We start from the raw sequence: 26,897 nt of genomic DNA, 5'->3' as shown, positions 1-26,897 counted from the left end.
TGTGCAATAGATGTAAAATGTTACCAAACTGTTTTACACACACTTTGCACAGGTGTAAATGATTATACAGGAAGACAATGAAGAATCAGGAATTTTGCGTGCATGATCTACCAAAATGGAGTGCACAAAGAATGCTTTTTTACAATTTTGAACTCAATTTTTTGAAGACTTGACTATAAAGTCTAATAGCAAATTTTGTCGGTTTACCTATCGGTTTGAAAAAAACAAATACAGCTTAAATATATGACATTCAATATGATATTTTTCCATATTTCAATTCTTATAAGCCTAATACTTCATGGTTTCCTTAATGCAGGAGTTTAAATTTAAGCCTCTGGTATGAAATTCGCCCCATGCAAAGAGCCAGCTAACAGTCAATGTATCATTTAAACTGCACAGAAGCCCTGTTTAGACAACTCCGGAGATGCACAGAATTTGTGCTGACACTCTCGGCTAAGGGATGAATTTCTCCAAAAAAACCTGACATTAAAATAATTCACATATAAATCAAGTCCTTACTGCAGATACTCTCTGCTCCCAGTCATGCTTATCATCAGATAGGATTTCTCTAATTTTGTTTATGGATTCTTCAAGGTCTCGGGTGGAGTAAATCTGCAGATAAAAAAAATATATATATCAAAATGTAAGAAACACGTGCTCCAGTGTATCAGATGTTTGCTTCACTGACCAACTAATCCCCTTCCATTCCCGAATTCTTTACTATCACACACAAGAGAACACATACTGTGTGTGACTCTTTGTAATATATTAGTCTCTTATTACCCAAGTGAAAAAATATTAAATAACCACAAACAATGTTTAAAGTGTTGTTCTTTTTGACTATTACACAACTCTATAATTAAAGGCAGTAAGCAATATTTCTGGAGTCAACATCATAGCTAAAACAGTCTTTCAGAGGGTCATGAAAACGCATCAGTAAATACAGTAAACCCCCAATAAGCACGATTTTGATTTGCGCTTAATTCGCATTAAAGCAGTTCCCTGCTCCAGCCCCCGGCTCCCCCACCTGGGGGAAGCCAGAGAAAAGCCACTAGAGCTGGGCAGGCAGACAGTTGCTGCAGTGCGGCTTCTCCCCTGTTTCCCCCAGCTCCCGCAAGCCTTTCTCCCCACCCCCCGAATTGTGCAAAATTCAAGTTATGCCAGGGTGCACAGGAGCACAACCCTCGCATAACTCGGGGAGGGGTCCACTGTACAAAATTTGATATACAAATTGCACCGACAAAGTGTGTAAGTACTGAATGCATAAATGAAACCCGTATTTGTTAGCACAATAAATAACTATGCTTATATGGACCTGCTTGTCCTGTAAGTGTCAGTTTTTACTGGCACTGTTCATGTACCAGAGTTTTAATGATTTGTTTACAGTGCTCTGGGAGGGCAGGAGAGAAGCTTTCGACTGCTGGGCCCCAGCTTTTCCCCAGAGCATCCATGAATGCCAGACCAGGGATGGTGCTGGCCAGAGGAAGTCCAGATTACACAGGTCCAACTCGTCCTGACACTTCTTAGGTGCCTGATATATGCTAAGTTGAAGACATTCCATTGGTCAAGTCTGTAGACACATAATAGGTGAGTCTTATGTTGAACTGTCCCTCTTTCTTTTATCAGAGTTAGATGAACTCTCTCCTGTGCTTGAGTCCCTCTTCATAGCCTTCACAAGTCGCAGCTCCCAGCCTTCAGGAGGTGCAATACCTTGTGATCAGCCTTTGCCCTCTGTCCATACACTACACCCCTGGCCTCAGGGAACGAGGTAGGATCCAGTTCAAGATGGCCGCTTTCCTCATTTTAAACAACCTCCGTTGGCTTGCTCCAGCCAACCTCATAGCCTTCGTTTCTTCACTTCCCTCCTCTTGCCCTTGGTCCGTTGAGCAATGACTTCCCTTTCAGCCGTGCACACAACTGCTCCACTGCCTCTGCAGCTCCTGTCATTTGTAATTTCCTTCTTGAATCTCTCTAACTCACCCCACTCCCTATCTCCTTCCAAATCTGAAATCTCCCTTGCTTACTTCTTTCTTAGCACTACCCACCACTGAAATTCATGGGCCTCAACTAACGATTTCAGTGAGAGCAGGCTGGATATCTGCATTATACTGCTACTGTTAAACATTTTAAAATGGATTGCTTCTTACCTGGACTGTTGGAACGTCATCAAACGCTTTAATAAAATCCTCCTCATCAACAGCACCAGCTCCCTCTTTGGCTGCTGACAGACAGATAAATGAGAAAGTCTTTTCAACCCTCTCATTAACAACAATACCCTCAACGAAACAACACCCAAAGAAGAGAGAAGTCACACACTTCCCAGACCTACATGGAAAGAGTGTTGCAGCTGTAACTGAAATAAAGCTGGCAAGAAAATTCAAACCAAGTGTAGTATTCTTCAGCTCCTAGGCACCACACAGCACATTACAACAGACGTTCAGGCAGCCACCCCAGTGCATAAGGGGTGGTGCCTGAAAAGATGAGATGGAGTATTTACTTCAGCTATGAGGGAGTGTGTCTCCTAAAAGATTTAATCCCTTTTATAACTAATGAGCATGTAGCTCTCCTGACAGGTCCACAGACTGCAGATATGGAGACTGGGAGAAAAGAAACAGGCTTAAGGACGCTATGCAGGTGGGAGTTATCATCTGACACCGGAATCAGGAAAGTTTCTTTTTGTTGCAATTTGCAAATAAATTCAGAGTTATTGTTCAGTTGTTTGGGTTTTTTTCCCCCCCAACCCTTTAATTAGGGAGTCAGAAGTTGGAGGTCAAGTGGCACAGGTGTACAAAAAAAAATGCGTCAACTGGTTTAAATTGCATGAAACTGGGGGTTTATCTTTTTGTTAAACAAACAGCCTGCGTTGTTTGAGCTACTGAACTACAGAGGTGCCATTTTTTTAAGAGGAAGAGGTGGATTACTGTACATTGTTGCTTCGAACACAGTGTTGAAGCTCATTATGTGGATCTCAGTGTGGGAAACATTTGCACATCCACTCTTGGAGAACATACCCTTGGTGTCCAGGAATAAGTCTCATGTTCTCAGATGCAGCAATTCACCACCCTACAGAGTGCCAGCACAAGGATTACACTGCAGTTAGGTCCCTTAAAGAACTTAAATGGGACGTCAGTAGTGATCTGGTGTTGTGTAGGCCTTTTGCAAGCAGGGCAGTTTCAGCCAGTAGATGATATTGTCTTACCTGTGGACTTGGAGCCCAGGGCGGCAGACCCAAGTCTGCGAGCAGTCCCCATGCCAACTCTTCGGGAGTTCGGAGGGGCCTTTGAAGAGGTGGAAGAGCTGGCAGAGGAAGGTCTGTTCCCATCCACTGAGTCTTCATCATCAAAATTTTTATCTGAGGAAGAACGACATTCAGTCATAAGGTGAAATTAAAACATTTCCCAACTGTGTGCCTATATCGAAGCAAACACTCACTTCAACAGATTAAGGCTTCACTGAAGTTATTTTTAAAACCATAAACCAACAAGCTATGATCAATGCTTGTGCCCAAATACACATTCATGGTGCTGACAGCTCAGGGTATCTATAGCCTTTCACCTCAAGCTTGACCATTCAAACTCAACAAACAAGCACTCTTGTGGCACCTTAGAGACTAACAAATTGATTAGGTCACAAGCTTTCGTGGGTGAAACCTACTTCATCAGAGGAAAAATTCAAACTCAGGGTAGGCCAGCAGTGACTGAGTAGCACTGCCCAACTGATAGCTACTCTGGTGGTCTCAAGGCCAGACCCTTTATATTTGCATGCAGGAAGGGACAGCTCAGTGGTTTGAGCACTGGCCTGCTAACCCCAGGGTTGTGAGCTCAATCCTTGAGGAGGCCATTTAGGGGTCTGGGGCAAATAAATTTAAAAAAAAAAAAATCTGTCAGGGATGGTGCTTGGCCCTGCCAAGAGGACAGGGGAACTGGACTCAACCTCTCAAGTTCCCTTCCAGCTCTATGAGATGTGTATCTTCATATATTATTATTGCATACACTTTACTATTCCTTTAACTACCAGACAGCAGAAAGCAGGCCTTAGTATAACTGCAGATCAGGCAGCAATTTGTAATCATAACTGATCAAGGTCTGAAGGACCTATAAATAGAGACCCTCTCAGCTGCTCTCTCACCCCTAGATAGGAGCCTGTACAACAGAACTGAGGACTTGCCTTCATGACCGTACTACATGGGCTGCAGCTGCACTGACATAGTGCTTCTTCACCAGACGCGCTACGTGGATGAGAGAGCACTCTTCCGTCTATGTAACTAGCCTGCCTCAAAGAGAAGCAGAAGCTGTGTTGGTGGGAAAGTGTCTCCCCCTGCCATGCTGTTGGGTAGACAGCACTTCAAGTCGATATAATTTACAAAAAGATGTAAGCTACATTGACTTAAGTGGTAGCATAGACAAGTCGGAGTCTCCTCAGAAGGGCAGTGAGGGGATGACCACACAGTGACTGCCCATCCTGTGCACATGTTCTGTGGATCAGTAAAAACCACCAGATTTCAGGGCTGTGAATCTACTTTAACTTGTCTTTAAACGATAATTTGCTACGCAGTCAATCGGAAGGTGTCAAATGTTTGGATGGCTGACACGGGCTTTGTGTGCTGAGAAAAATCAGCCTGAGTTCTGTTTCCTCCCAAATATACTGGCATGGCACAGCCCTTCAGGATCATGCTACACCCACCACGGGGGACCTTTCAAAAGGCAAAAGCAGGACATAGGCAGGAATTCCACCTGCCTCTGTCCTCTACCACTTTTCTCTCCTCCAAACTCCCACCTCCTGCTCTTCCTCTTCTCCATTAGGTCCCTGCTCTGGCCAGGCCAGAAGGCAAACTCTGGCCCTAGTAAAAGTTGACAAGGAAGCCCACACTGGAGTGGGGGCACCCCAGACCCTCTCCCTACCTTGAGCAGAGAGCTGGGTTGCTCCAAAACCAGCTCCTGGCCCATGTCCCAACCTCCATCAATGCCATCTTCGAATCAGCCAAAGGGGGCTCTGTTGAGTGATTCAAGGCCCTCACTTCCTTCCAAGAGGTGAGCGCATTCAGCTCTAATCACTCCATTGGCTCAGGACAGCAAAGGCTATTTAACAGTTCTGGGCATACATTAGTCACCATCTCCCCATGCAGCAGATCATTTAAACACCCGCCTGAGTCCTTCCCTCTTCAGGAAAGCTTTTAAGCATAAGTTTCACTTTCACCATAGGGATACAGAGAAATGAATGCTTAAGTATTTCAGTAAAGAGGGAGACGGATGACATTCTATGCAGCATCTGGTGAGTCTGCACAAGGGCCTCTGCATCATTTAAAACCTGAATATGGGGTGGTGAAGATGGGCTTATGTGGACCTTTAGAACTGGGGTGAATTTCACTCCAACTACATTTTCAATTCTTATACAGACATATATAGCTATTAAGTAAAATATTCATCTCTCTCTCTCCCTCTCTCTAAAATGATCAGGCAAGAGGACAACATTACCATAAACATAATCAAATAACATTTTTTCAAAATCAGCCCTTTCATCCAATAGTAAACATCTTGTTTCAGTTGCATTAAAGTTCATCTAGACAGTTCTTTGTTTAACTTTACAATGATCTAGTAACTGTGTTTTTCCAACCCTCACACCCCTACCCAGCACACACAAAGGGTGTGGTTTCCTATTCTAGATAATAAGAGTAAAATAAAAACTCAGAAACCAAACATCAGAAAGGACCTCATTTTTGTAGCATGTTAGTTATATTTTGTTAATATTTCACTTTTAAATGAGCTTTCCTGAGAATGAGTGATAAAAAAAATTACAATCAAATGTATCTTCTTGTACATTAGAAATCACCATGGTAGCCAAATGTTTTTTTCCTAATATCTATGTCAAATAACTTTAACCTCCAAGAAGCATTGCCTTGCTTGAAAATTAAGGATAATATTCTGGCACATTAAAAACTGCACACCACATCTTTCAGCAGCACGTGTTGGACCGAGAGAGAAACAAAGAACAGAAAAAAACCCGATGTGGAATTCCCAAAATAAAATACAACCAAATCAACTATACAGTAACATAAAGAAGTACATTCTTTCCAGTTCAAAAGCTGATGGTCACAATCATTATTTATAATAAAGATCAAATTTTGAACTCCAGTTGTAAATCCTATAAGGTCACATTCAACCTAGGTTTAATCCCATTGATTTCACTGAATGTGCGCTGGGGTAAATTTGGATCACAGTGTTTAACATTTAACAATCATGACTGCTCTCCTGCCTTATAACCCTAATGCTCATTTATGAGTGATGATTACTAATATCCAGAGACATGCCTTATTTCACGGGGCCTTTGTCTGCTCACTACTGAGCTCTCTTAAAATTAAAAAAAAAATGCAATTGGCTTAAAATCTCTTCTATTTCCTTACCATCATTAAAAAGAAAAAGAAAAATTGCTTACAAGTACATATCCGTTTGCAAATAAGCTTCTTCAACATTCCTTCATATTTTCCATAGCGTGCCCAGGCGTAACACTGTTTCACAGACTGCTGCAGATTTCAGTCCAGAACAGAATCAATCATTGCCCCTTGTATTCATTAAGCTGTTGTCTTCACACATGGATTTAAACAGCTCTGGCTTCAGTCCTGTTTGCACAACTGAGGCTCTGCAGGATTCACATTAATGCTCATTGTAGCCCAGAAAACTTCAGGCCACATCCAGGAAGGAAATTCACTGCTACTGTTAGAATCCCAGAATGAAGATGAGCTTACTGTTTTGTTGGTTTGACTCGCAATAGGAACTAGCCTGAGTTTATCCCTTGGGAAGCTCTAACGGGAGTGTCTCAACAGCTGTCATCATTTGTCCATGACGAATAAATTTAGTCATTATTCATTGTACAGCGTAACCCTTTCAGGTCTGTGTGAGGTGTGAAACAAGCAGGAGATGCTTCCCCAGAAGTTCAAGGATCAGAGCCAATTTTTTCCACCATTACTACTAGGCCGGCACATCAGAGAGAACATTTCAAAACAGTGTAGGACATTTGAAAAATATGAAACTCTTGGGTCCTTTGAAATTACAACTAATCACCATAGCTGAGTTTCTTGTTTGTTATTTTTCTATGCTGTATTTGAATAGTGCATTACTCTTGTACAGAATATTGGCTTATACCTGAGCTGTTCTTGCCCAATATATGCCTTATGGTCTTTGGGCCTGTTTCTGCCAGGTGCTGAACAAGCTCTGTTCCCACTGAAGTCAATTCATATTCCTAAAACACCTATTGCCATAGGCTCTAAGCAACCATGGATCTTGGTGTGCTTGGCATCTTTGTAAGATGAGCCCTTAAAGGCTAAGCTCGTATTTTTCAAACTTGCACGCTTTACATTAACCAACCAAATCCATACTTAGACACCTAAAAAAGAGTTACTGAGCACCCACAATGAAAGCAACAGGATCTCTGGGAGCTCAGTACTTCTGAAAAACAGAACTCTGTTGCTGAGGCTACCAAGTTGGGAAATTCTGGCCTAAAGAAACTCGTTCATCTAAATAATGAACTTGGGGTCTGTTTTAAATCAGTGTATGCCCCCCAAAAAACTGAACAGCTCAGAGAATTGGTATTAAGGGACACAAATTCCACCTCCAATTTATCCATTCAAACCAATCCAGGTTGGTGTGACAAGGTCATTACTACCTGGCTATCTGAAGCCCTCTATGAAGTGTGCTAGTCAATCTTTGTCCAGATTTCAGACCAAGACACCCAATACTACGCACACAGGCAAAGACTCCCAAATGGCATTAATTAGCTAGCAGGTGTATGTAACAAACCCGTCCTCAGCATCAGCATTCCTTCTAATTCTTTCCACCCATGGGCAGAATAATTTTTGTTATGTGCACCAAGGCATGCTGGATGTGCACCACCATTAAAAACACATGCTACCAGCTCTGAGCACTGCTGGTACACTGCTAATCAGCTGGGCAGCACCTGAATCTCTCCTGGGTGGCTGCCCAAGCACTCAGCTTACTGGGAACACTGCTTAGCAGCCTGTGCTCCATGCCATGACCCTGTGTACACTGGCCTATTTCCATCAGACAAATGCACCTTGGATACTTCAAACTACACCCTCAGGTCCAGTATTCCTGCCTCAGGCTATACGTCTTCTGGGCTGTGAAGGGCATGTCATTCTTTCTGCATGAGTGGCAGAGCAGCCTCGGAGTCACACAGCTACAGCTGAAGTTAAGTAACAATTTACTCCATGCTATTCTTGGGACAGCCCCAGAAGCTGCCCCACCTCAGTATACATTCTGTACAAACATACAGTAAACCCTTGATTTTACAGACTCCGATTTAGTGGACTTTGGGAACAACGGACGTCCGTTGCCGCCACCCCCCCCCCCCCGTTGTTCCCGAAGTCCACTTAATCGGAGCCTGTCAAATCCTAAATCCTGAACCCCAATCCCCCCCACCCCCAAAAGTAGGAGACTAACCAGAGCCGCAGCTGGTGGGGTTGAAGGGGTCACTGCTTCCAGCTGCTGCAGTTCATCGTGGCTGAACCCTCCACTGCAGCCTGGACCGCAGCCACTGGAGCCACCATGCGCTTCTCGCGCCAGAGGTGAGGCGCACACTCAGGCAGACAGCACATGCGTATGTGCCGTTCCCCTGGTGAGGATTGCATGGTGGCTCCAACAGCAGCTCCTCCAGCCCATGGCAGCAGGGTCCCTCCAGCTGCATGGCAGGGCAGCTTCAGCCATGGGTCTGGCAGCTCCAGTGGCAGTAATTCCAGCTCTAGTGGCGGTGGCTCTGGGGAGTCGTGGGCATTTTTGGGGAAAGGGGGAATGAGGCTGGGGGAGCCTGGTGGGGTGGGTGGGCAGCAAGCCCTTGTATTTAATGGACTTTTGGGTTTAACAGATACCCCTCCTCCCATTAGTCTGTTAACTCAAGGGTTTACTGTATATTGATTTCACAGATCTCTCACCACCTCTTCTGACCTTGTCACCATTTCTCAGAATCTGCCCATTGCCTCCTCCTTCTCCATATCAAACACAAGTTTCCTGTGAAGTTCTCATAATTTATCCCTGCTGTATCCAGTCACTCCATTCACACACAGTGATGGCAGTTACTGCCTATAGTAGTCTGCACGTGTTCTCAGCCTTCACTGCCAATGAGCTGGCTTTTCCAACAGCTTTCTTCTGTGCTTCCCAGTGTAAATAGGAAAACCTCCAGCACAATCAATTCTGCCATCATTTTACCATCTTCAAAACTTACTCTGAAGTGAGTTTGCCTCAAAATTCACACAATCCAGATCCCTAAGAAACACCCTCAGCTGCGGAGAGCTAGGTGAGTCACACCTATCAAGATACTTCTATTTCACTCTTAACTCCTCCCCCTTCTGTGTAATTCATCCATCTGTCACCTTCTGCTATAACTTAAATTTTAAATACTTTGTGGCAGGGTGTGTCTTTTAAATAAGGGGTCTTTTTTAATTCCATGATATTCTTAATAATAAAGAACAGTGCTTATCCATTAGATAAGGTCAGGGAGACAGCCATCCTCTCTCACTCCAAGGGCTCTATGCCAAGTACTAACTGCAGTTTTTAAACCCACCCTTTTCTTTGATCTGAACTAACATATTTCTTTTTCCTTTCCCTGTCAATTTAATCATTTTGGCTCCTGTTACAATTCTATTTAATCAAGAGCTAATTAATTAAGTTACTCCCACTCCAGTATGCATTAGTCTCCCACTAAGGAGTAAATATCTTTCTTTCAGGAGTCTTTGACAGTTGGATTTGTTTTGAGCTTCACAGACACATCATGCTTACACAATTCACCCTGTGGCTTTGATGTGCATTCTATCAGTTTCCCAGAATGAAAATAAGCAGACTGCACACTCACAGCCCATGCAAATAGTTTCATTCACCTGGTGTTCCCCCACCCTCCTTCAAGGAAGTATCTCAAAAGACAATCATGTATTATGATAAAAAGCATATTTGCTTTAATTCTATCATTAATTAATCTACTATCTATTTGAGTGTTTGTGCATTTATCCATGTGTCCAGCTGTCTGTTCAAGAACTCCTAAAGGGTAAGAACTAGGACCACCAAATTCAGTGCACAGCTTCCTCTTATCATAGCTGAGTCTTTGGTAAAGGAGTTGGGTGTGCCAGGGAAACAGGATGTTCCAGGAATGGGATTGTTTTTTGCCAGGTAAGAGTTTCATTATGCTAGGAAAATGAGATGTGCCCAGAATGGGATTGCTTATCGTAAACAATACAGGAAAGAGACAGAATCACCAGGCAAGTGAAAGAGGCTGGCTGAAGGTGCCCCGCAACCCCTCATCTGGGTCTGATCCAGCCTTGAGTCTTCCACCCCCAAGGCACCCTTTGGAGAGGGTGAGGCCGGCTGAAGCTTCCCTGCCACCTTCAATGCACACAGGGACATTACTAGAGCTTTCTCTTCATCAGGGAGCGAGGGGAAAGTGCTCAGTTTGTTGCATTCTGGCTAGGGAATGCAGGGGGCAGACAAACCTGGACCACTCTCCCAACATGTACCCCTTCCCCGGTTGTGCCCACTGGAGCTGCAGCAGCCATGGTCAGGTGCTTCTCACCTGGTCACAAGCAGAGGTGGGCAAAGTACCCAAAAAGTTGTTTCAGTAAAAGTGCAGCTACTTTCAGTTCTGGGCACGTGAGTGCCATAAAGATGTAACGTGTGTGTCTTAGTGCGTGTGTACTTTTACTCAAGCACTTTTCCAGAGGGACACTAGTGACTTGTACTTAAGTATGTTCTCTCTCCAGCAGCCGTACTTTTACTCAAGTAACTTTTTGGGTACTTTTCCCACTTCTGGTCCCAAGCTACAGGCTGAACATCTCTAGCCTGGTACCTTGGGACCTAACTGGTGCCAAACGAATTTCCTGGACCACAGATGGTCAACAGTATCTAGCAGCATTACCAACACTTCCAGTGCTTACTGGGCTCTTAGAAGACATTTAAGGGGTAAATGACGGCTAAATACCAGCACAGAACACTGAGAACCAGGACTGGTGGCTGGAAGCAAACTCTATGGGCTTGTGGGAAACTGGCCACACCCATGATAAGTGGTCATCTGGCTAATTAAAATCCTGCTGGATTCCAGATGCTTCCAGACAAGAGAGTGTCAGAGTAGAGAGGTTCAACCTGTCCTATGATGAGAAAAGGCTGGAGTAGTCCTCAGTCTGCGCATTGAACCCTTCGTCCCCAGCCCCACCCCAGAGCAATGATTTAATAATTTTTCCATTTATTTTCCAATAAGAGAGTTAAGGACCAGAACAATGCCAGATAAATCTTGTAGTATTTCGAATATAAATCAATTAAATTCAGGAAAGTGGTGTCCAGATACTGAGGTGATGTGTGCTCTACAACAGACTGGACAAGGTTGGATTCAGCTTTTACATACCTGCCTAAATATGTAAATGCTTTACAAAATAGAGTAAACCACAGCCCCAAAACTTTATAATCCAACACCAACAAAGACTGCCAAAATCATGAATCAGTTACTGTAGAACAATGCAATGGAAGAGCAAACAAAATATTCCACAGTCTCATTGTTTCTAATTCTTGCACCTGTACTGCAAGCCTTTTTATATTTAGTGCTGTTTTATTGTCTTTGCTCTTGGAGTCAAAGTAATTCACACAGAATTTCAGCTTTCTCCGAATTTTTTGTTTTTGAGGGGAGTGCTGTTTTCTTTTGTAAATTTTATTCCTCAGCCATGATGTCCACCCAATTCTGCAAACTAGCCACATTATTCTTAAAATATATTTCTTGTTCAAGCCACTCAACCGGCCAAATAGCCACATGCAGCTAGTGACTAGCATGCTGGGCACCACAGCCTTATGGCCAAAGAGAAAAGCTTGAAAATATGAACCCTAAATACTCAAAACCAGAAGCCTAATAAAAAGAACCTAGCATATATTAGTTCTAAATTCTCATGATTTTAATCTAATCTCATGACTAGTAGAGGCCAGTCTCTTGACTTTTAAACCACTGGGGAGTGGCAACACCCATAGTGGTCAATGAATATACTGTCATTAGAGAATGTTGGCCAACGACCAAAGAGGACACTTCCAAGCCCCTTATCCATTAATCTAAGGAAGCTATGAAACAGGAATCAAAAGGAGCCAGTCCTACTTTCCTTATACAGGCAAAACTTTCATTGATGTGAACAGTCCTGTGACAGTAGCATTTGAGAGATGCCACAGCCAAGCTCAGGACTCCCTTGGGCTAGGTGTTGTGCACACACAGTAGCCGTGGCTACACTAGCTCCCACCTTTCCGAAGGGGCATGGTTAACGAGCCACTTCGGCAGACGCTGATCAGGTGCTTCCATGCATATGCAGTACCTCATTAGCATAATGACAGACGCATGCGTTCCCAAAGTGATGCTTACGAAACACACGCCGCCTGTATAGACAGGGGCTTTTTCAAGGGACTCCCTGACTACTTAAGCCCCTTCTTCCCATTTGGTTTTAGGAAGAAGGGGCTTTCAAAGTCGGGGGTCCTTTCGAAGTGCCCCTGTCTACCCGGGCAGCATGCATTTCGAAAGAGGCACTTTTGGAATGCACGTGGCTGTTGTTATACTAATGAGGTGCTGCATATTCATGACACCACCTCATTAGCATCTGCCGAAGTGGTCATTACCATTCCCCTTCTGAAAGGTGGGGGCTAGTGCAGACACAGCCATAGTAAGAGACAGGCTTTGCCACTAAAGAACTTAAAATTGAAATAAGTAGACAAGAGAGGCACAGAGCGGGAAGGGAGACAGAGATGATGTGATCAGTTCAGCACCTGTCCATGACTGGGGCTCATTAGTCCTATGGTCATACAAATAATAAATAAAAATAAATGAATAAACTAATTTGCCAGTGTACAGCTGTGAATAAACCTTCATCAACTGACATTTAGCTGTGTGCCCCGCCCACTGAAAGATGTTCCAAGACATCATGCTAACCAAGGAAATTTACAGCACAGACCTTGGAAAAAAAGGTGGATTGAAATAGCTATAAACTGAATGACAAAGAGAGAAAACAAATACAGCTTTTCCAGCTCCACACTCTGCCTGCCTGTCCCCAGAAGGTTTCTTTGGAGGGTTTTCAGAACTCAGGGCTCCATTTAACGTTATTCAGGGTCTGTTTGTACAGAGATAGCATTATCTCTCAATCCAGTTCTCCACTGCTTAGTTCAGAGTATATTTAACTACCAACACTAGCCCAGTATTTTTATATGTGAATGTCTCAGTAGGTTATCTTTTCTTTTTTATTTGCAGTTTAGATCCTTAAAAATTCCCTTTAAATTGTATTCTGAGAATATGTCAGCAGTAGCTTGGACAGATATTAAACCATCCTCCCAGGCGCTCTCATTAGCATAATATTTATGACCCACTTAGCATTCTTCTCAGCATTACTGTTCATGTCCATGGCACAGGGAAAGAGAAGCTTTAATAGGCAGTGAAGAAGTAGGAATAGCTTTCCAGAACTAGAGGTATACGGTTGGTGTGGCTGAGGTGAAGTGGGTTTTTATTTTTTACACAGTAAGACATCACATCACAATGGATTTTCTGCTTGAACACAAATTAATGCTTTGCACTTTTATAACACCTTCCATCAGAGGATCTGAAAGTCCCCTTTCTGAAAGACTCTCAATCATGTTGGCTATGTCTACACTTGCACCCTGCTTTGAAGTGGGAATGGTAATCAGGCTGATGGGAGATTACTAATGAAGTGTTGCAATGAACATGAAGCACTTCATTAGGCTAATTCTTCCCCATGGCAACTTCAAACTGTCAATCTTCAAAGTGCTGGCATGCCTTGTAGCCATGGGCACTTCAAAGTGCCTTTTCTCCCCAAAAATTTTGGTACAAATTTGGTGCATGTTCATCGCAGCACTTCATTAGTAATCTCCCATCAGCCTGACTACAATGCCCCCTTTGAAGTAGGGGGCAAGTGTAGACATAACCCTTGTGAAGCAGCATGTATTATCCTCCTCTCCCATTTTACAGCTGGACAAACTGAGACAGAGTGGTTAAGTGACAATCCCAGTGCCACCCAATAAACACTCCTCAGAATGGCATTTATGGCACAAAGTTTTCTGCCTACTGCAATAATTAGCAAACCATTAAATGCAGTGTACTCATCGGCAAAGTGCTCTGTAATACTCAGTCTCTGTGAAATGTTTCAGAGGGGTAGCTGTGTTAGTGTGTATCCACAAAAAAGAGAAGTCCCAGGGCATCTCATAGACTAACAGATATTTTGGACCACAAGCATTGTGGGCAAACACCCGCTTCCTCAAATGCATGAATGGGGGTTCCAGAGGCAGGTCTAATTATACAGGCTCATGAAAAGGAGGGAGTACCAATTAAAAGAAAGGCCAGAATTGTTGAGGTCAATTCAGTCAGGGAGGATGTGGCCCACTTCCAGCAGCTAATGTGGAGGCGTGAACACCAAGAAAGGAGACACTGTTTTTGTAGTTGGTGAGCCACTCCCAGTCTCTGTTCAATGCTTGATTGATGGTGTCAAATTTGCAAAGGAATTGTAGCTCTGCAGTTTCTCTCCAGAGTCTGTTTTTGACTTTTTTTTTTTTTGCAGGATGGCTATTTTTAAATTTGTCACTGAGTGTCCAGGGAGATTGAAGTGTTCTACAGGTTTTGTATGTTACCATACAGTCTCTGTGAGCTGAAGGGCATTGCATTTTACATTTTTACAGCATCTCCCCTGCTGGAGGATCCTGAAGTGCTATTCATTTTAAACATCCAGGGATGGAGAGTGGATGACAACCTGTGTTACCTGTAAGCTGAACACTTGGGCAGCCACCCAGGAGAGATTCAGGTGCCACCTGACTGATTAGCAGAGCACCCACAGCCAAAAGCATGTGTTTCTATTTCTGGTGCACATCCACACACACTTTGAGGCACATAACAAAATTTATTCTGCAAATGGATGGAAAAAATTAGAGGGAATACTCCTGACAACCTCTGCACAGGACTTCAGAGCAACTGCCCACTTTTACAATAAGGGTCGCAGGATCACTCATGCCTACACAGAACACACCCGGGCTTGAGTGCTAAAGTCTCCTCTGAAAAGCTCACAGGAGGAGGAGGAAATACTGCAGGAATGAATTTTTCTACACAATGGCATCACTGTGCTCTCAGAACATCGTCCCATCCAAAAAGATCACCATTTGGTATTTAGACACTATGACTTAAACAGGCAATGAATGGCAGAAAAGAAGAATTACTATCCTAATGTTACAGGTGGAGACGTAAGACAGCGAAATTAAGAGGGAGATTTTCCAACAGTACAAAGGTAACTGGAAAAAACTTCGGGGAAAACTTGCTTCTTTGTGACTTGTCCAAGCTGAGCTGAGAAAATGAGCCCAGTTCTTTTGACCCCCAACTCACTGACTTAACCGCAAGACTGTCTCGCCCTCGAGTAAACGAGAAAACGCAGTTAAAAGGAGTTACAACCATGTGTGTCCCAACCAGGTTGTTTAATGTAATCTTCCTCTTCTCTGTGCTATCTAATCTGCATCACAGGTACTATGGGCATTTTTGACTGCCTACCAGCACTCTTACCTGCTGGCCACTCCCGTACAGTAACAAATCATATGCTAAAAGACTGTCCCCTTGCTGGCTCTATTACATTCCCCACCAGGACTCTGGGGACTGGTCCTGTGCTGGTTGTCAATCATTGCTCTGGTTCCCAGGAAGACCCTTTGTATCAGCAGTTTGCTCACTATCCTATTTTCCTTCCATGGACCCAGTGTGAAGTGAATGGCCCCTCCCACTCTGGGGCACATGACTGCCCTTTGCCTTTTACTTTTGAGGGGAAGTTACATGTGGTTGGCACAGCCACATTCTCCCATACATTCATTTTTAGAATAGATGAACCAGACCCTCCTTGTTCTACTTCCTTTGTAGAATACACAGACATCATCTAAGCTCTTTATTGGCAACAGATTTTATGTATCCATGAAAGCTGCAGAGAAAGCCAATGTCACAACAGCAAATTGGTACTCAGAGATCAAATTCCACAGCCCTTACTAAGTAACAGAGAGTAAGCCGTGCTAGTCTATACACTAGGTGAGCTTTCGTGGGACAGACCCACTTCTTCAGACCATAGCCGGACCAGAACAGACTCAATATTTAAGACATAGAGAACCAAAACCAGTAAGCAGGGAGGACAAATCAGAAAAAGATAATCAAGGTGAGCAAATCAGAGAGTGGAGGGGTGGGGGGGAAGATCAAGAATTAGATTGAGCCAAGTATGCAGGCAAGCCCCTATAGTCTTTCTGATTTGTCCTCCTTGCTTACTGTTTTTGGTTCTCTGTGTCTTAAATATTGAGTCTGTTCTGGTCTGGCTATGGTCTGAAGAAGTGGGTCTGTCCCATGAAAGCTCACCTAATAAACTATTTTGCTAGTCTTTAAAGGGCTACTTGACTGCTTTTTGTTTTGATAGCCCTTACTAAGGCAGAACTTTCGCTGAGTCCAATGAGGCAAATCTCACATTGATCCTTCCACAATTATACACATCCACCAGGCCCAGGTCTGAACCTCTATGGAAGAAAAGGCAACTAGCAGAGTTAAGCTAGTAAATGAGACTGAATAAATGAATAAATAAATGAGGACACAATAAATCAAAGTGCTATTGGAAACAACAACAACAAGACTTCAAATAAGAGAATGTATAGGAGAGAAAGGTCAATTTCAAAGCATTTTCCATCTGGAGCCACTAATTACACTGATAAGAAATAATAATAGAGCAAGCAAGACCAACAGGGAAGTGAAAGCCGAAAAACACAGAACAGGGCCCCTGGGAGTCTGGAATTTGGGGGATGGCAATGGAAATTAAAAGTAAATGTATAACAAGGAAAGAATTCTCCTCCAGCTTGAAGCCACTGAAATGAGAGGTCTGAGGGCAGTGAGAGGGTGATATTGCTGCACTCCATGTGGAAAGATGGCAGCAGGACAGCAAGGCCTGTGGTATCAGAGAGAAGCTGCAAGACATGGGGCTGAGGTGGTGTGGGTATCGGATGAAAGGACTCCTACTACCGAGGCCTCTGAGACTGAAGTGCATGGACAGAGAACATCAGGATGGCCTAGAAAACAGTGGCTAGACCTAGGCTGGGCTAGATATGACTTGGGCGTCAGATCCAGCTCACCAAGCCTCCTCATCCAGCCCATGGCTGGCCCTACAGCTACAGACAGAGGAGAGCTTTGGGTGCTGCTCCACCGCCAGCAAAATCTTTCCATTCCTATTGGCTGGCAATCAGCAATGGAGCTGGGAGATTTTGCTGAGGGAGGGGGCAACATGCAAAGCCCTCCCCACCCCACAGTGCAGAGAGCCAAGTGGAAGAGCCAGTGGGCTGAGGCTGCTGGCAGGCAGAGAAGCCTGCCTGGGAGTGCAGCTGGCCAGGAGCTGCTTAGGTAAGTGCCTTTCAGACAGACCCTGATTCTGGCACTGTGCTTCCAGCTCCCTCCCTGACTCTTGCACCGCCCCACCCCACCCTTCCCCTGGGGCAGAATCCTCTCCTGCACCCAGACCCCCTCACAGACCCTGCACCTCATCCTCCTGCTCCAGGTCACGACTCAAACGCTGTGCACCCTTCCCCAAGTCACAACCCCCTCTCAGACCCTCCACCCACTTGTACATCTCTCCCTCAGACCAGAATCCCCTCCCTGCACCCATACCCCATTCCAAACCCTGCACCCTGCCTCAGGACACAACCCCCTCCTTCATCCAAACTCCCTCTCAGACCCCACACCCTATCCTGCACCCCAGTCCCCTACTCCAAGCTCCCCTCAGCACCCAACCTCCATCCCAGACCCCACATCCCCTCCATAAAATAGTGCATCCCTTGACCACTCACCACCATCCTGGAGTGCCCTCCTCATCAAAAATTACTGCCCACCCCAGGGCTAGACCATGGACAGGAGAGCAGAGTGGCTATGGAGCAAGGGCAGGACCAGCTAGCTGTGTGGAGCATTATGAGCCTGAGCCTCATGGTTGTTTGAGGTAATTACATGGATGCTAAAGGGCCAGCAATCCACAAGCAAGCGTCTAACCAGGTAACTCAAGGCAGGAAACATTCTGGTGACACAAGTTTGGGTCCCGATGCACAGGTTGAGAAACCCTGCTTTAAAGTACAAAGGAAAGAGGCTTTCCAGACCGGGACTAATCTCCTCTACAAGGGAACAGGAGGGGAGTGGGGAATTTAGATGAAGGTAAACATTGCACAAATCTGTTAGAGCTATGGAATGAAGAACTTTAAAACTTTAAATATCTACCCCCAAAAAAGGTCAAAGCAGTCCTAATGAAAGCCGTCACTCCAGTCTGCTCAACACTGCTACCTTGTTAGAGACGCTCCTCACTACCTGGTAGTTCTGCCAGAATACTCCTTTTCCAGCCAGCTCCTACCACTGCTCCTTCTCCAGGCTGGGCCTGTACCTGAGGTAGCCTGTACCTTCTCAAGCCGTGGCTGGTCACCTGACACCAGCTGAGAGAAAACTGGTCTAACGACCCAATTTTGACTTACTGAATTCTGTCACCTTAAACTAGGGTTGCATTTGGCTCATTTCAGCCCAGACTTGCCCAGGGTAAGTGAGGTCTGAGGAATTTCTGTGTGTCTGCAAGATTTGATCCAGTTTTGTTATTCCCAACCTTCCTTTAAAGCAGTTTGGTTATGGACAACTCACACCCTATATAAACTCAAATTTATTCAGATTCACGTTAACAAGGTGCATCCTGGTTTCCTGCCTAACGCAAAGGCATGCACTGTTGGGCGAGCAAGAGTCAATTAAAATGACTGAATGTGAGAGAACTAAAACAGAAGAGCAGTAAAAAAAAAAAAAAGAGCAATGAACATCAATTCATTAATAAAAAATGAACCATTCTCTGACAAGCATGCAGTGCTGTCTCCCTCTGCCCCCATCCTCCCACAAAAGCAAATCTGGCTGGCACAGCCATCTTGTATGTCTCAGATAACCCCAAAGAACAGCTGCCACGCTCAGTCGACTCTAATACTTGCATAATATTTTTTCCTTGATACGTTGGTTTGTTCATCTTAGGCCATGTCTTCACTACGGGCTGGATCAATGGGCAGCGATCGATTCAGTGCCGGTCAACCGTTGAGTGCTCTCCAGTAAACGCCGGTGCTCCACCAAAATGGAAAAGGGTAAGCAGAATTGATGGCAGCGCATCAGTTGTCAGCTTACTGTGGCAAAAATACTGCAGTAAACAGATCTAAGCCCATAAAATTCAGCTACGTTAGTCCCGTAGCTAAAGTTACATAATTGAGGTTGACGGATGGTGGTAGGACAGACAGGGTCTCACAAACAAGCCATTTCCTCTAACACATGTTGACAGGGCTGTGTCTTTCTTGAACCAAGGATTCTACAGCACGCAGGCTCCATTACGAAAAAGTTATCCTAGAATAGCCATGCCTCCCTTTACCCATTAGGAAAATCATGCTTTAAGCAGTGGCTGTCAAAGTATAAGCAGGTCCCATGACAATGACATGGGTCTGCGCTGTCCCTAACAATCCCACCCTGTCAAAAAAAAAAAAAAAAAATCTCCATTCCCCTCCATACCCAACCATGCTCCAAGTTCACAGCCAGGGTCCTTCCCAGCAATTACGCCCTTCTCACTCAACTTCTCTGATACCCCTGTAAGCGTGTGGGACTCACCTGACCACCTAGCTTCACTGGCCTGAGCTACCGCTGCAGCTTTGCACCCTGGGTGGCTGTTCCACCCCACCCTGAGCACACCTTGCCCTGGGGTCACTTCAGTCAAATCCTGCCCAGCATTCACCTTACATGGCATCTCCTGCGTTGGGGGGCTGGCTGAGCTTGGCTCTCTACTCCAGGCACTGCAAGCTCTGGGGTTGCAGCTCTGCTCAGATTCTTCCACTTCCTCTACCCCCTTCCAGTGTTTGAGCCTCGCACGGGGGTGCCAGGGTTTCAGCCCTATGGCTGCATGCTCAGTTTCTGCCCTGTGAGGAACACCACAGCTCAGGGCTTTAGCCCCCCAGCTCCTTCCCCGGCTGGATTGAAGCTGAGATCTGACTCTTGGAGTTGCACTCAAATTTCATCTACATGGGCTCCCATCGCGATGGCTGAACCAAACCTGAGTGGTGCTCTGACACCAGAGGGTACAGTGCCTGGACCAGGGACAGAAGCCCACCCACAAGCAGCCACAAGAGCTGCCAGGTGGCCCTTTGAAACATTCTGGTGACACAAGTTTCGGTCCCAATGCACAGGCTGAGAGACCCTGCTTTAAAGTACATAGGAAAGAGGCTTTCCAGAACAGGACTAATCTTCCCTACAAAGGAACAGGAGGGGAGTGGGGAATTTTGATGAAGGTAAACATTGTATAAATCTGTTAGAGCTATGGAATGAAGAATTTTAAAACTTTAAATTTCTACCCCCCAAAAAGGTGGCTTCAATGTACCCTCAAATTTTTCTGATTCTCACTCTGGCAAGCACACCAGCACTTTGACATCACAACATCTGGCACCCTTTAAAATGAAAGAAACCACAGATGGATACTAAAGAGAAAAGTGCTAGCAAACAGGAAAATGAACACACGGGAGATGCCGAACATGAGAGACAGCTATGTTCAGATTTGCCTGCACCATTGGCTAATAAAAATACTTGAACCTGGCCAGCTATCAAACTTGTGAATTCTCAACTCCATTTTCACACAGAAGTGTTACTGAGAAAACACTACTCCCAATATAACTAATGGTCTTATATTGTGCTGTTCGACTCATCCCATTTCATCTGTACAGGCATAAGTGACGTTGCTATTGCTGTTCTTTATCACTACATTGCTGACTATTTAGTTTTAAAAAAACACGATGTCAAGTTTACTGCCTCTAGGCAATTTCTTCAAACCAATCAGTTACGATTAAGTTATTTGAACATATGTGTTGAAACTGTAGAAAAAACAAATCTGCGTGTCTGAAAATTGTAAGTACTGGGGGGTACTTCTTTTTTTTTTTTTTTTAACGGCGGTACTCAATAAAAAAGAAAAAGTTGAGAAACACTGTTGGAGACAACAGACTGTAACAGTGACATGAAGGCAATGTGTGTTATCAACTTTCCCAGAAACAGGTCTGGAAAGGTTCTTGGCAAAAATATAATAATGGACCTAGTGTCCTCAACAGATTTTCATGTCTCCCAATTACAGCTCATAGAAGAAAAATAATCTTTATTTACTGCTAGCCCTATTATCTATGTAAAGTCACTTGAACTGCTAAAATTTGATAAATGAAAGTATCGCTGACTTTTTGGTGACCTCTGATGGAAAGGTCAAATTTTCAATTTGGAATTTTCTGCTTCCAACGGTCTGCTGTGAATAGACATAGCAAATATCAAGATTCTAGCTCCAGGGGAAACATGGAAGATTTGCTGTGTCATTCTTTTCCCACTGTTCTAGGAAAACCATTTAAAAAAAATTCTAGTAGAGTGGAGACTTAACCTTCCAAATAAGAAGAATCCGAAGAAGCGGGTTTTACCATGAAAGCTCATTACCTAATATATCAATTTGTTCGTCTTTAAGATGCTCTAGGGCCGCATGGTCTTCCAAATAAGGGAAATAATACTGATAAAATCCCATTTTATCACTGGACTTGAGGCTTGATGGTATCAAAACATACAATCATTTACTCCTAAATTATTTCATGAAATCCTGCCTGGGCCAGTAGTGATCTAAAGGTCTTAACACCTTAGGCTTGTTGATATATGTGAAATAGATTTGCTGGACAAGTTTCTACATCTGGACATTCTTAGGTGAAGGACTGGACACCTCTCCCCTCATCCCTAGAGGTGGCCCCTTCAGCTCAGGTTTGTTCTGTTGACATGGAGAAGACTTTTTCCCATGCGATTCTAAATCCAGAACCTTTCACCAGCCCTAAATCCCCTTTTGGCTAACAGAGATCTGAATAACAAAAGCAGTGTTCTCCTCTGAGTTATCTGCAGCCCTCCAACCTCCAGCACAGGGTTTGCCCAAGGTGTGATATCCTGCCTGACCAAACACTGCCTGCCAGAACAGATGGCATCCCGTGCAAACCTGCCTATACAAGAGTGCTATGAATAGCGTGTATCTGTGGGGAAAACTAGGGCCACGCCATATCTTCCATAACAATGCACTGGCCTGGGCACTCTTTTCAGAGAAACACAGAGGAAAACCATAAACAAGGAACAGGAGCGTGTGCACATGTCCAGGAAACACCCAGTGGCGTTTAGCTCTAAATTCTGGCAGAGTCCCCTCCAAAAATCACACAGCAAAAATACAAAGCTAGGAACAAAAAATAACATCTACAGAAGGAGAGGAGATAGCAGGCAGCTTTCTGAAGGGATACTGCCAAGAGCTAGCCACTTCAGCAAGCGACTATTAAAGACCTTGCCTCTTGACGATCAGGGTCATATAGTCTATTAAAGTCTCAAAGGAAAATGAATGTGGTTGTCCCTCCACATCATAAATGCTGAGTATGATTAGAAGTCTCTGCAGGTGCTGCTCAGCTCAGCCCAGGACTAACAGTAGGAATCTAAATTAGGACAAAACTGCAGAGCTATGTTGTAGGGGGTGGGGGTGAAGCCTGCACAGCCCCTGCTTGCCCAGTGCCTTGCTCCAAGCAGCGCCATGGTTCCTTCACTTTCGCAAATTCACCAACAACCAAAGAGGAGGAAACGTCAACACGCAAAGATTCCTTTGGCACACCGCCAAATCCGGGTCTGCTTAGATATTTAGGGCTCTGGTTGGAGCCAGAGCCCTGTTCATATGGAGGGAGCCCACCGTGATCGAAAAGCTGCTCAGCATTCAGAGGCTGAGTTAAACGGTGCTGCCTTCCTGCCAGCGCTGCTCGCCGGCACCTTCCCCCTTAAAGCTGGGAGCCAGTTGATGCCCGACTCTTGTGCGGGTGTCCTGGGGCATGAGAGTTCCCCCTGCCCCATCCCCCTCCTAACGCCCCTGCACAGGGGAGACAAACTTTAGGTCGTAAGATCCAGAGAATGGACATCGTCACACAATGATACTAGTGACGCTGTTAAAAATATCCAGGAAGTAGAGGTCGAGGGAAATAAATTTAATTCCACTCCCCACCCCCCCACACGCCCCCGTGCAGTCAGTGACAACAGTCTGCTTTTGTACCCGTGTAAGAGATGAGGACACTGCTGCACTGTGGTCTGACAACTATGGGAAGTAAGCAAAGAAATGGAGCAGCTGATGCTATTATTTTAAGCTGAAATTTAAAATAAATAAATAACTGCATGAAAAGAAGTTACAGGTCCCCCTCTCCTCAGGCCTGATGTCCATTTTGGGGGCTCTACAGCTGTGTTTTCTCCCCCGTTGTACGTAAGATCCACATAGACAAAAGGGGCTAGCTGATTCAGCAAGGGAAACTATGGCCCAGGTACCAAACAAATGCTGTCAATTGCACAAACAAACTGAAAAACAGAAGAAAAACAGAAAATTTGCACAAATCCCATTCACCGGTGAGTCAGCTGAACAGTTACTTTTCAGAATCATAAGTAAAAAGTGATCAGAGGGATGGATTCTTCTATTTAAAATAAAAGTTAATACAGTACGGTCCTGCTAAACAAACTACTACCAAAGAGAAAGCAGCTTTTCTTTTCTTCTGCATAGTAAAGTCTCAAAGCTATGTTAAGTCCATGCGTGGCTGTAAACTTTTGAAAGAATCTCCCTCATGTATTGTTCAGTTACCAACCACCTCCTTTCCTGATGTGTTCATAACTCAGGTTCTACAGTACTCAGGCATGCCATTTTCAATGGTAGTGGGAGGGCAAAGAAGGCATTTTTAACACCTTTATCTCCTTTAATCTTTTCTGTGATATTGGCTCTTGGTGGCTGTGAACTTTTTACAGGGGGCCAAATGCAGAGAAATAGTTACTAGCTTTTTAATTCCCCTAGCCCCATCCTCTGCTGAACTCACCACAGATAAGAGTCCTGAGTAATCCTCACTTGGTCAATCTTCTTGGGATTTTTGAAAGTAAACAAGAGAAATTCAAACTGCTTAGCCCAGTGCAACAAAAGGACTCCTCTGGCAGAGCAGCAGGTCATAGTTAATTCTGTCAGTAGGCAAAAGAAATCAAGACTCATACAGTATTTGTCGTCTTATACTTCAAAATGAGGACAGTTGCTGTTTATTACAGTGGGGGTTTTGCTCTACAATCCCACCACTGCATCCAAGAAACAGCTGAAATATTTCCGACAAATGTACATAATTAAGGATGTCTAAGAAAGGCAATGAAGTGCAGATGGGGACCATATGCTGAAAATGAAGCTTCTCTGCTTGCCCATGTAAAGTAACTGAGAGCCGAATTTGGCTCCTAAGTGGTACTATGCGCGGGGAAAGGAGACACTAATACTACCGATTTCTATGTGTGTGCTGGGGTGCAAGTGAAGACATTTGTCCAAAAGTTCAGTTAATGCTGGACTGTCCATCAGTGTATATAGCCTGTTTCTCTGGGAAACAAATTTAATGTTCTAATGGGTCTTTGCGACCTTTTAAACCTATGATTTTAGTACATGAAATGGCTGAATACCAGAGAGAAACTTTAAATCTGAAAGCATTGCACTCAGCATCTTTAACAAAACAAACAAACAAACAAAAAAAAAAACCCCACAGGATTTACTCTTTAGTCTAGACACAGGAATAAAGTTAACTTGGTTATGGGCCCTGCAACAGCTGCTTGTTATAATGAACTATTCCATTTGAGTTCAGCAAACTGAAACAGCACAGAGCTAGACAGAGGGTACTACAACAAGATGCTGCGCGTAACACCTCTTACACGGCTCTCACTGCACCTGAATCCCTGCTTGCAGCTCTCTTGCTATCCTAGCGCCTGACCTGAGGCTGCTAGTTACACCAGCTAAACCTCTTTCACTTGTGATATGCCTTGTCTGAAAATAAATCACCAAGAAAGCAATGAGGAGTCCTGTGGCACCTTAAGCACTAATGGGTTTATATGGGCAAAAACGTTCACAAAAGCTCATGCCCAAATAAACCTGTTAGTCTTTCAGGTGCCTCACGACTCGTTGTTTCTGTGGCTACAGATTAACATGACTATCCCTCTGAGACAGGAAAACAGAGAGCACATCCTACTAATACACAGGACTTTTCTGTTCACCAACAAGCACCCGAAGAGCTGTGAGAACACTTCAGCTATGTCCCATACATTGCCTGGCTACTCCTGAGGCTGCCAGTAATGGTGCTGATTAATTCCAAGTGTGATTGTATATGGTAGTTTCTATGAGATGGACTCTCTTCAGTAGAACTGAACCAAGACTGTCAGTTTGAGTCACACAACGCCATTAAGGGAGAACTTTCAGCTACTCCTTTCTGCACCTCAGTCAAATGCAGAGATCCCAAAACCATTCTCTTAGCTTGTGCTCCAAGAGACAAGAACGTATTTGGGATCTAGCACAAAGTTTCCTGTAGAAAGAACATTTGCTACATTTACACAGCTCTGTAAATGTGCATGCTGCTTTTCTGACCAAAAGTTGAGGCCCTGCCATTAAAACCTTACAGTGGGGGTCAGCAACCTTTCCGAGGCAGAGTGCTGAAATTTGACTTTTGACCTCTAGGTCAGGGCCAAATGCCAGTGATCCTTTTTAAAGTCACTAATAGTCCTACTTACAGCAGCTTCATTAATAAATATGCAGAACTTTACCGATTCGGTCATTAAATCTCCATCTGGCTGGGTTTTTAAATACCTAAAAATGTCTGAGATTTTAATACAGTTTGAATGTCTTGTATCCCGGATTCCCTGGTCCAGCAACTTCTGTGGTTTCAGCTGGTCTGGCAGGCAGCCCCACAGGCTGGGACCAGAGCCACCGGCGGCCCTGGGCAGGGAACCCTGGCATCCAGGAGCGCAGAGCAGATGCTGGCCCTGGGCAGGGAGCCACCACCAGCCCCAGGCAGGGAGGCCCAGTAGCCAGGAGCACAGAGCTGCTGCCAGCCATGGGCAGGGGGCTATCACCAGCTATGGAGGCATGGAGCACAGAGTGCTGCCAGCCCAGATCCCCACACTCAGCCTGTTCCTTCACCCTCCCTCCCACCAAGACCTCTCACTCTAGCCCACTCCTGAACCTCCCACCCACTGCTGCACCTTATCTCCTACCCAAACACCCACCCCCATCCCACAGGGAAAGAAACCAACCTGCAGCAGGTTCTGCAGCCTGTATGATCGGGACTCCATCCACAGCCTGCACCATGGCAGGTGTTTGGGGGGCAGCACAGTTGTGGCTCAGTCCTGCGACGAGGTCTTGTACTGCAGGAGCCTTCGTGGTAGGGCTCCGACTCCAGCCCCAGCCCTGCCCTCCAGCCCACTCCAGCTGCATGCCATTAAAAAGCAGCTCACGTGTCAAAAGTGGCACGCATACCGGGGGTGCCAACCCCTGCCTTATATAGTCCAGGCACTCCACAGGCCTTCGTTTGAAGATGTAAACACATGATCAAATTAAGCTTCACAGCAGCATTAGGAGTGGGTATATACCATATCATTATCCCCCTTGTAAAGATGGTTGAGAGAAGCACTGGGCCTTGTCCAAAACTGCCATAAAAAGGATCAGTGACAGGACCAGCATTATCAGAAATTAGGGCTCCTGCCTCCCAGTAGGATCAGCCTGTTAGATGGTAGTGCCTCTATGACCTTAGACAGTTTACATGCTACTGTGCCTCTACATGTAAAATCTATCCTTGCAGAGACATCACTTCACTGGGGTAGACTGAAGAGGAGGTGTCTGTCATGTGGGGAAGAAAATACAAGTGAGACATTTATGAAAAACCACAGATTTATACTGGGGATAGTAAAATAAGCACAGGGATGGAATAGGAGATTGCTGGACCACTGTAGGACCCTGGGTAAGCTAACGCACCTCTCTG

The 26,897-nt window shown here is 44.7% G+C and overlaps 1 protein-coding gene across 20 annotated transcripts in view; it reads right to left on the bottom strand.

Moving 5' to 3' along the window:
- CLASP1 (cytoplasmic linker associated protein 1) overlaps positions 1-26,897 on the bottom strand; it is a 247,601-nt gene that overhangs the window by 120,822 nt on the left and 99,882 nt on the right. For 8 of the 20 annotated variants that reach the window (XM_075001118.1, XM_075001117.1, XM_075001119.1 and 5 more), the window contains exons 9-11: positions 3,200-3,352; positions 2,148-2,221; positions 520-612 (exon numbers count right to left, since the gene is read on the bottom strand). In XM_075001118.1, coding sequence (XP_074857219.1) covers positions 520-612; positions 2,148-2,221; positions 3,200-3,352 — 320 coding nt within the window. Of the gene's footprint in view, positions 1-519; positions 613-2,147; positions 2,222-3,199; positions 3,353-6,432; positions 6,632-26,897 lie in introns of those variants that run through there. The other 12 variants (XM_075001120.1, XM_075001133.1, XM_075001130.1 and 9 more) reach the window with 3 other exon arrangements.

Source organism: Carettochelys insculpta, chromosome 8 (genome assembly GCF_033958435.1).
Source record: "Carettochelys insculpta isolate YL-2023 chromosome 8, ASM3395843v1, whole genome shotgun sequence".
Taxonomy (NCBI): domain Eukaryota; kingdom Metazoa; phylum Chordata; order Testudines; family Carettochelyidae; genus Carettochelys; species Carettochelys insculpta.
Note: the sequence above shows the minus strand (reverse complement) of the source record. Positions and strands in the feature narration are given on the sequence as shown.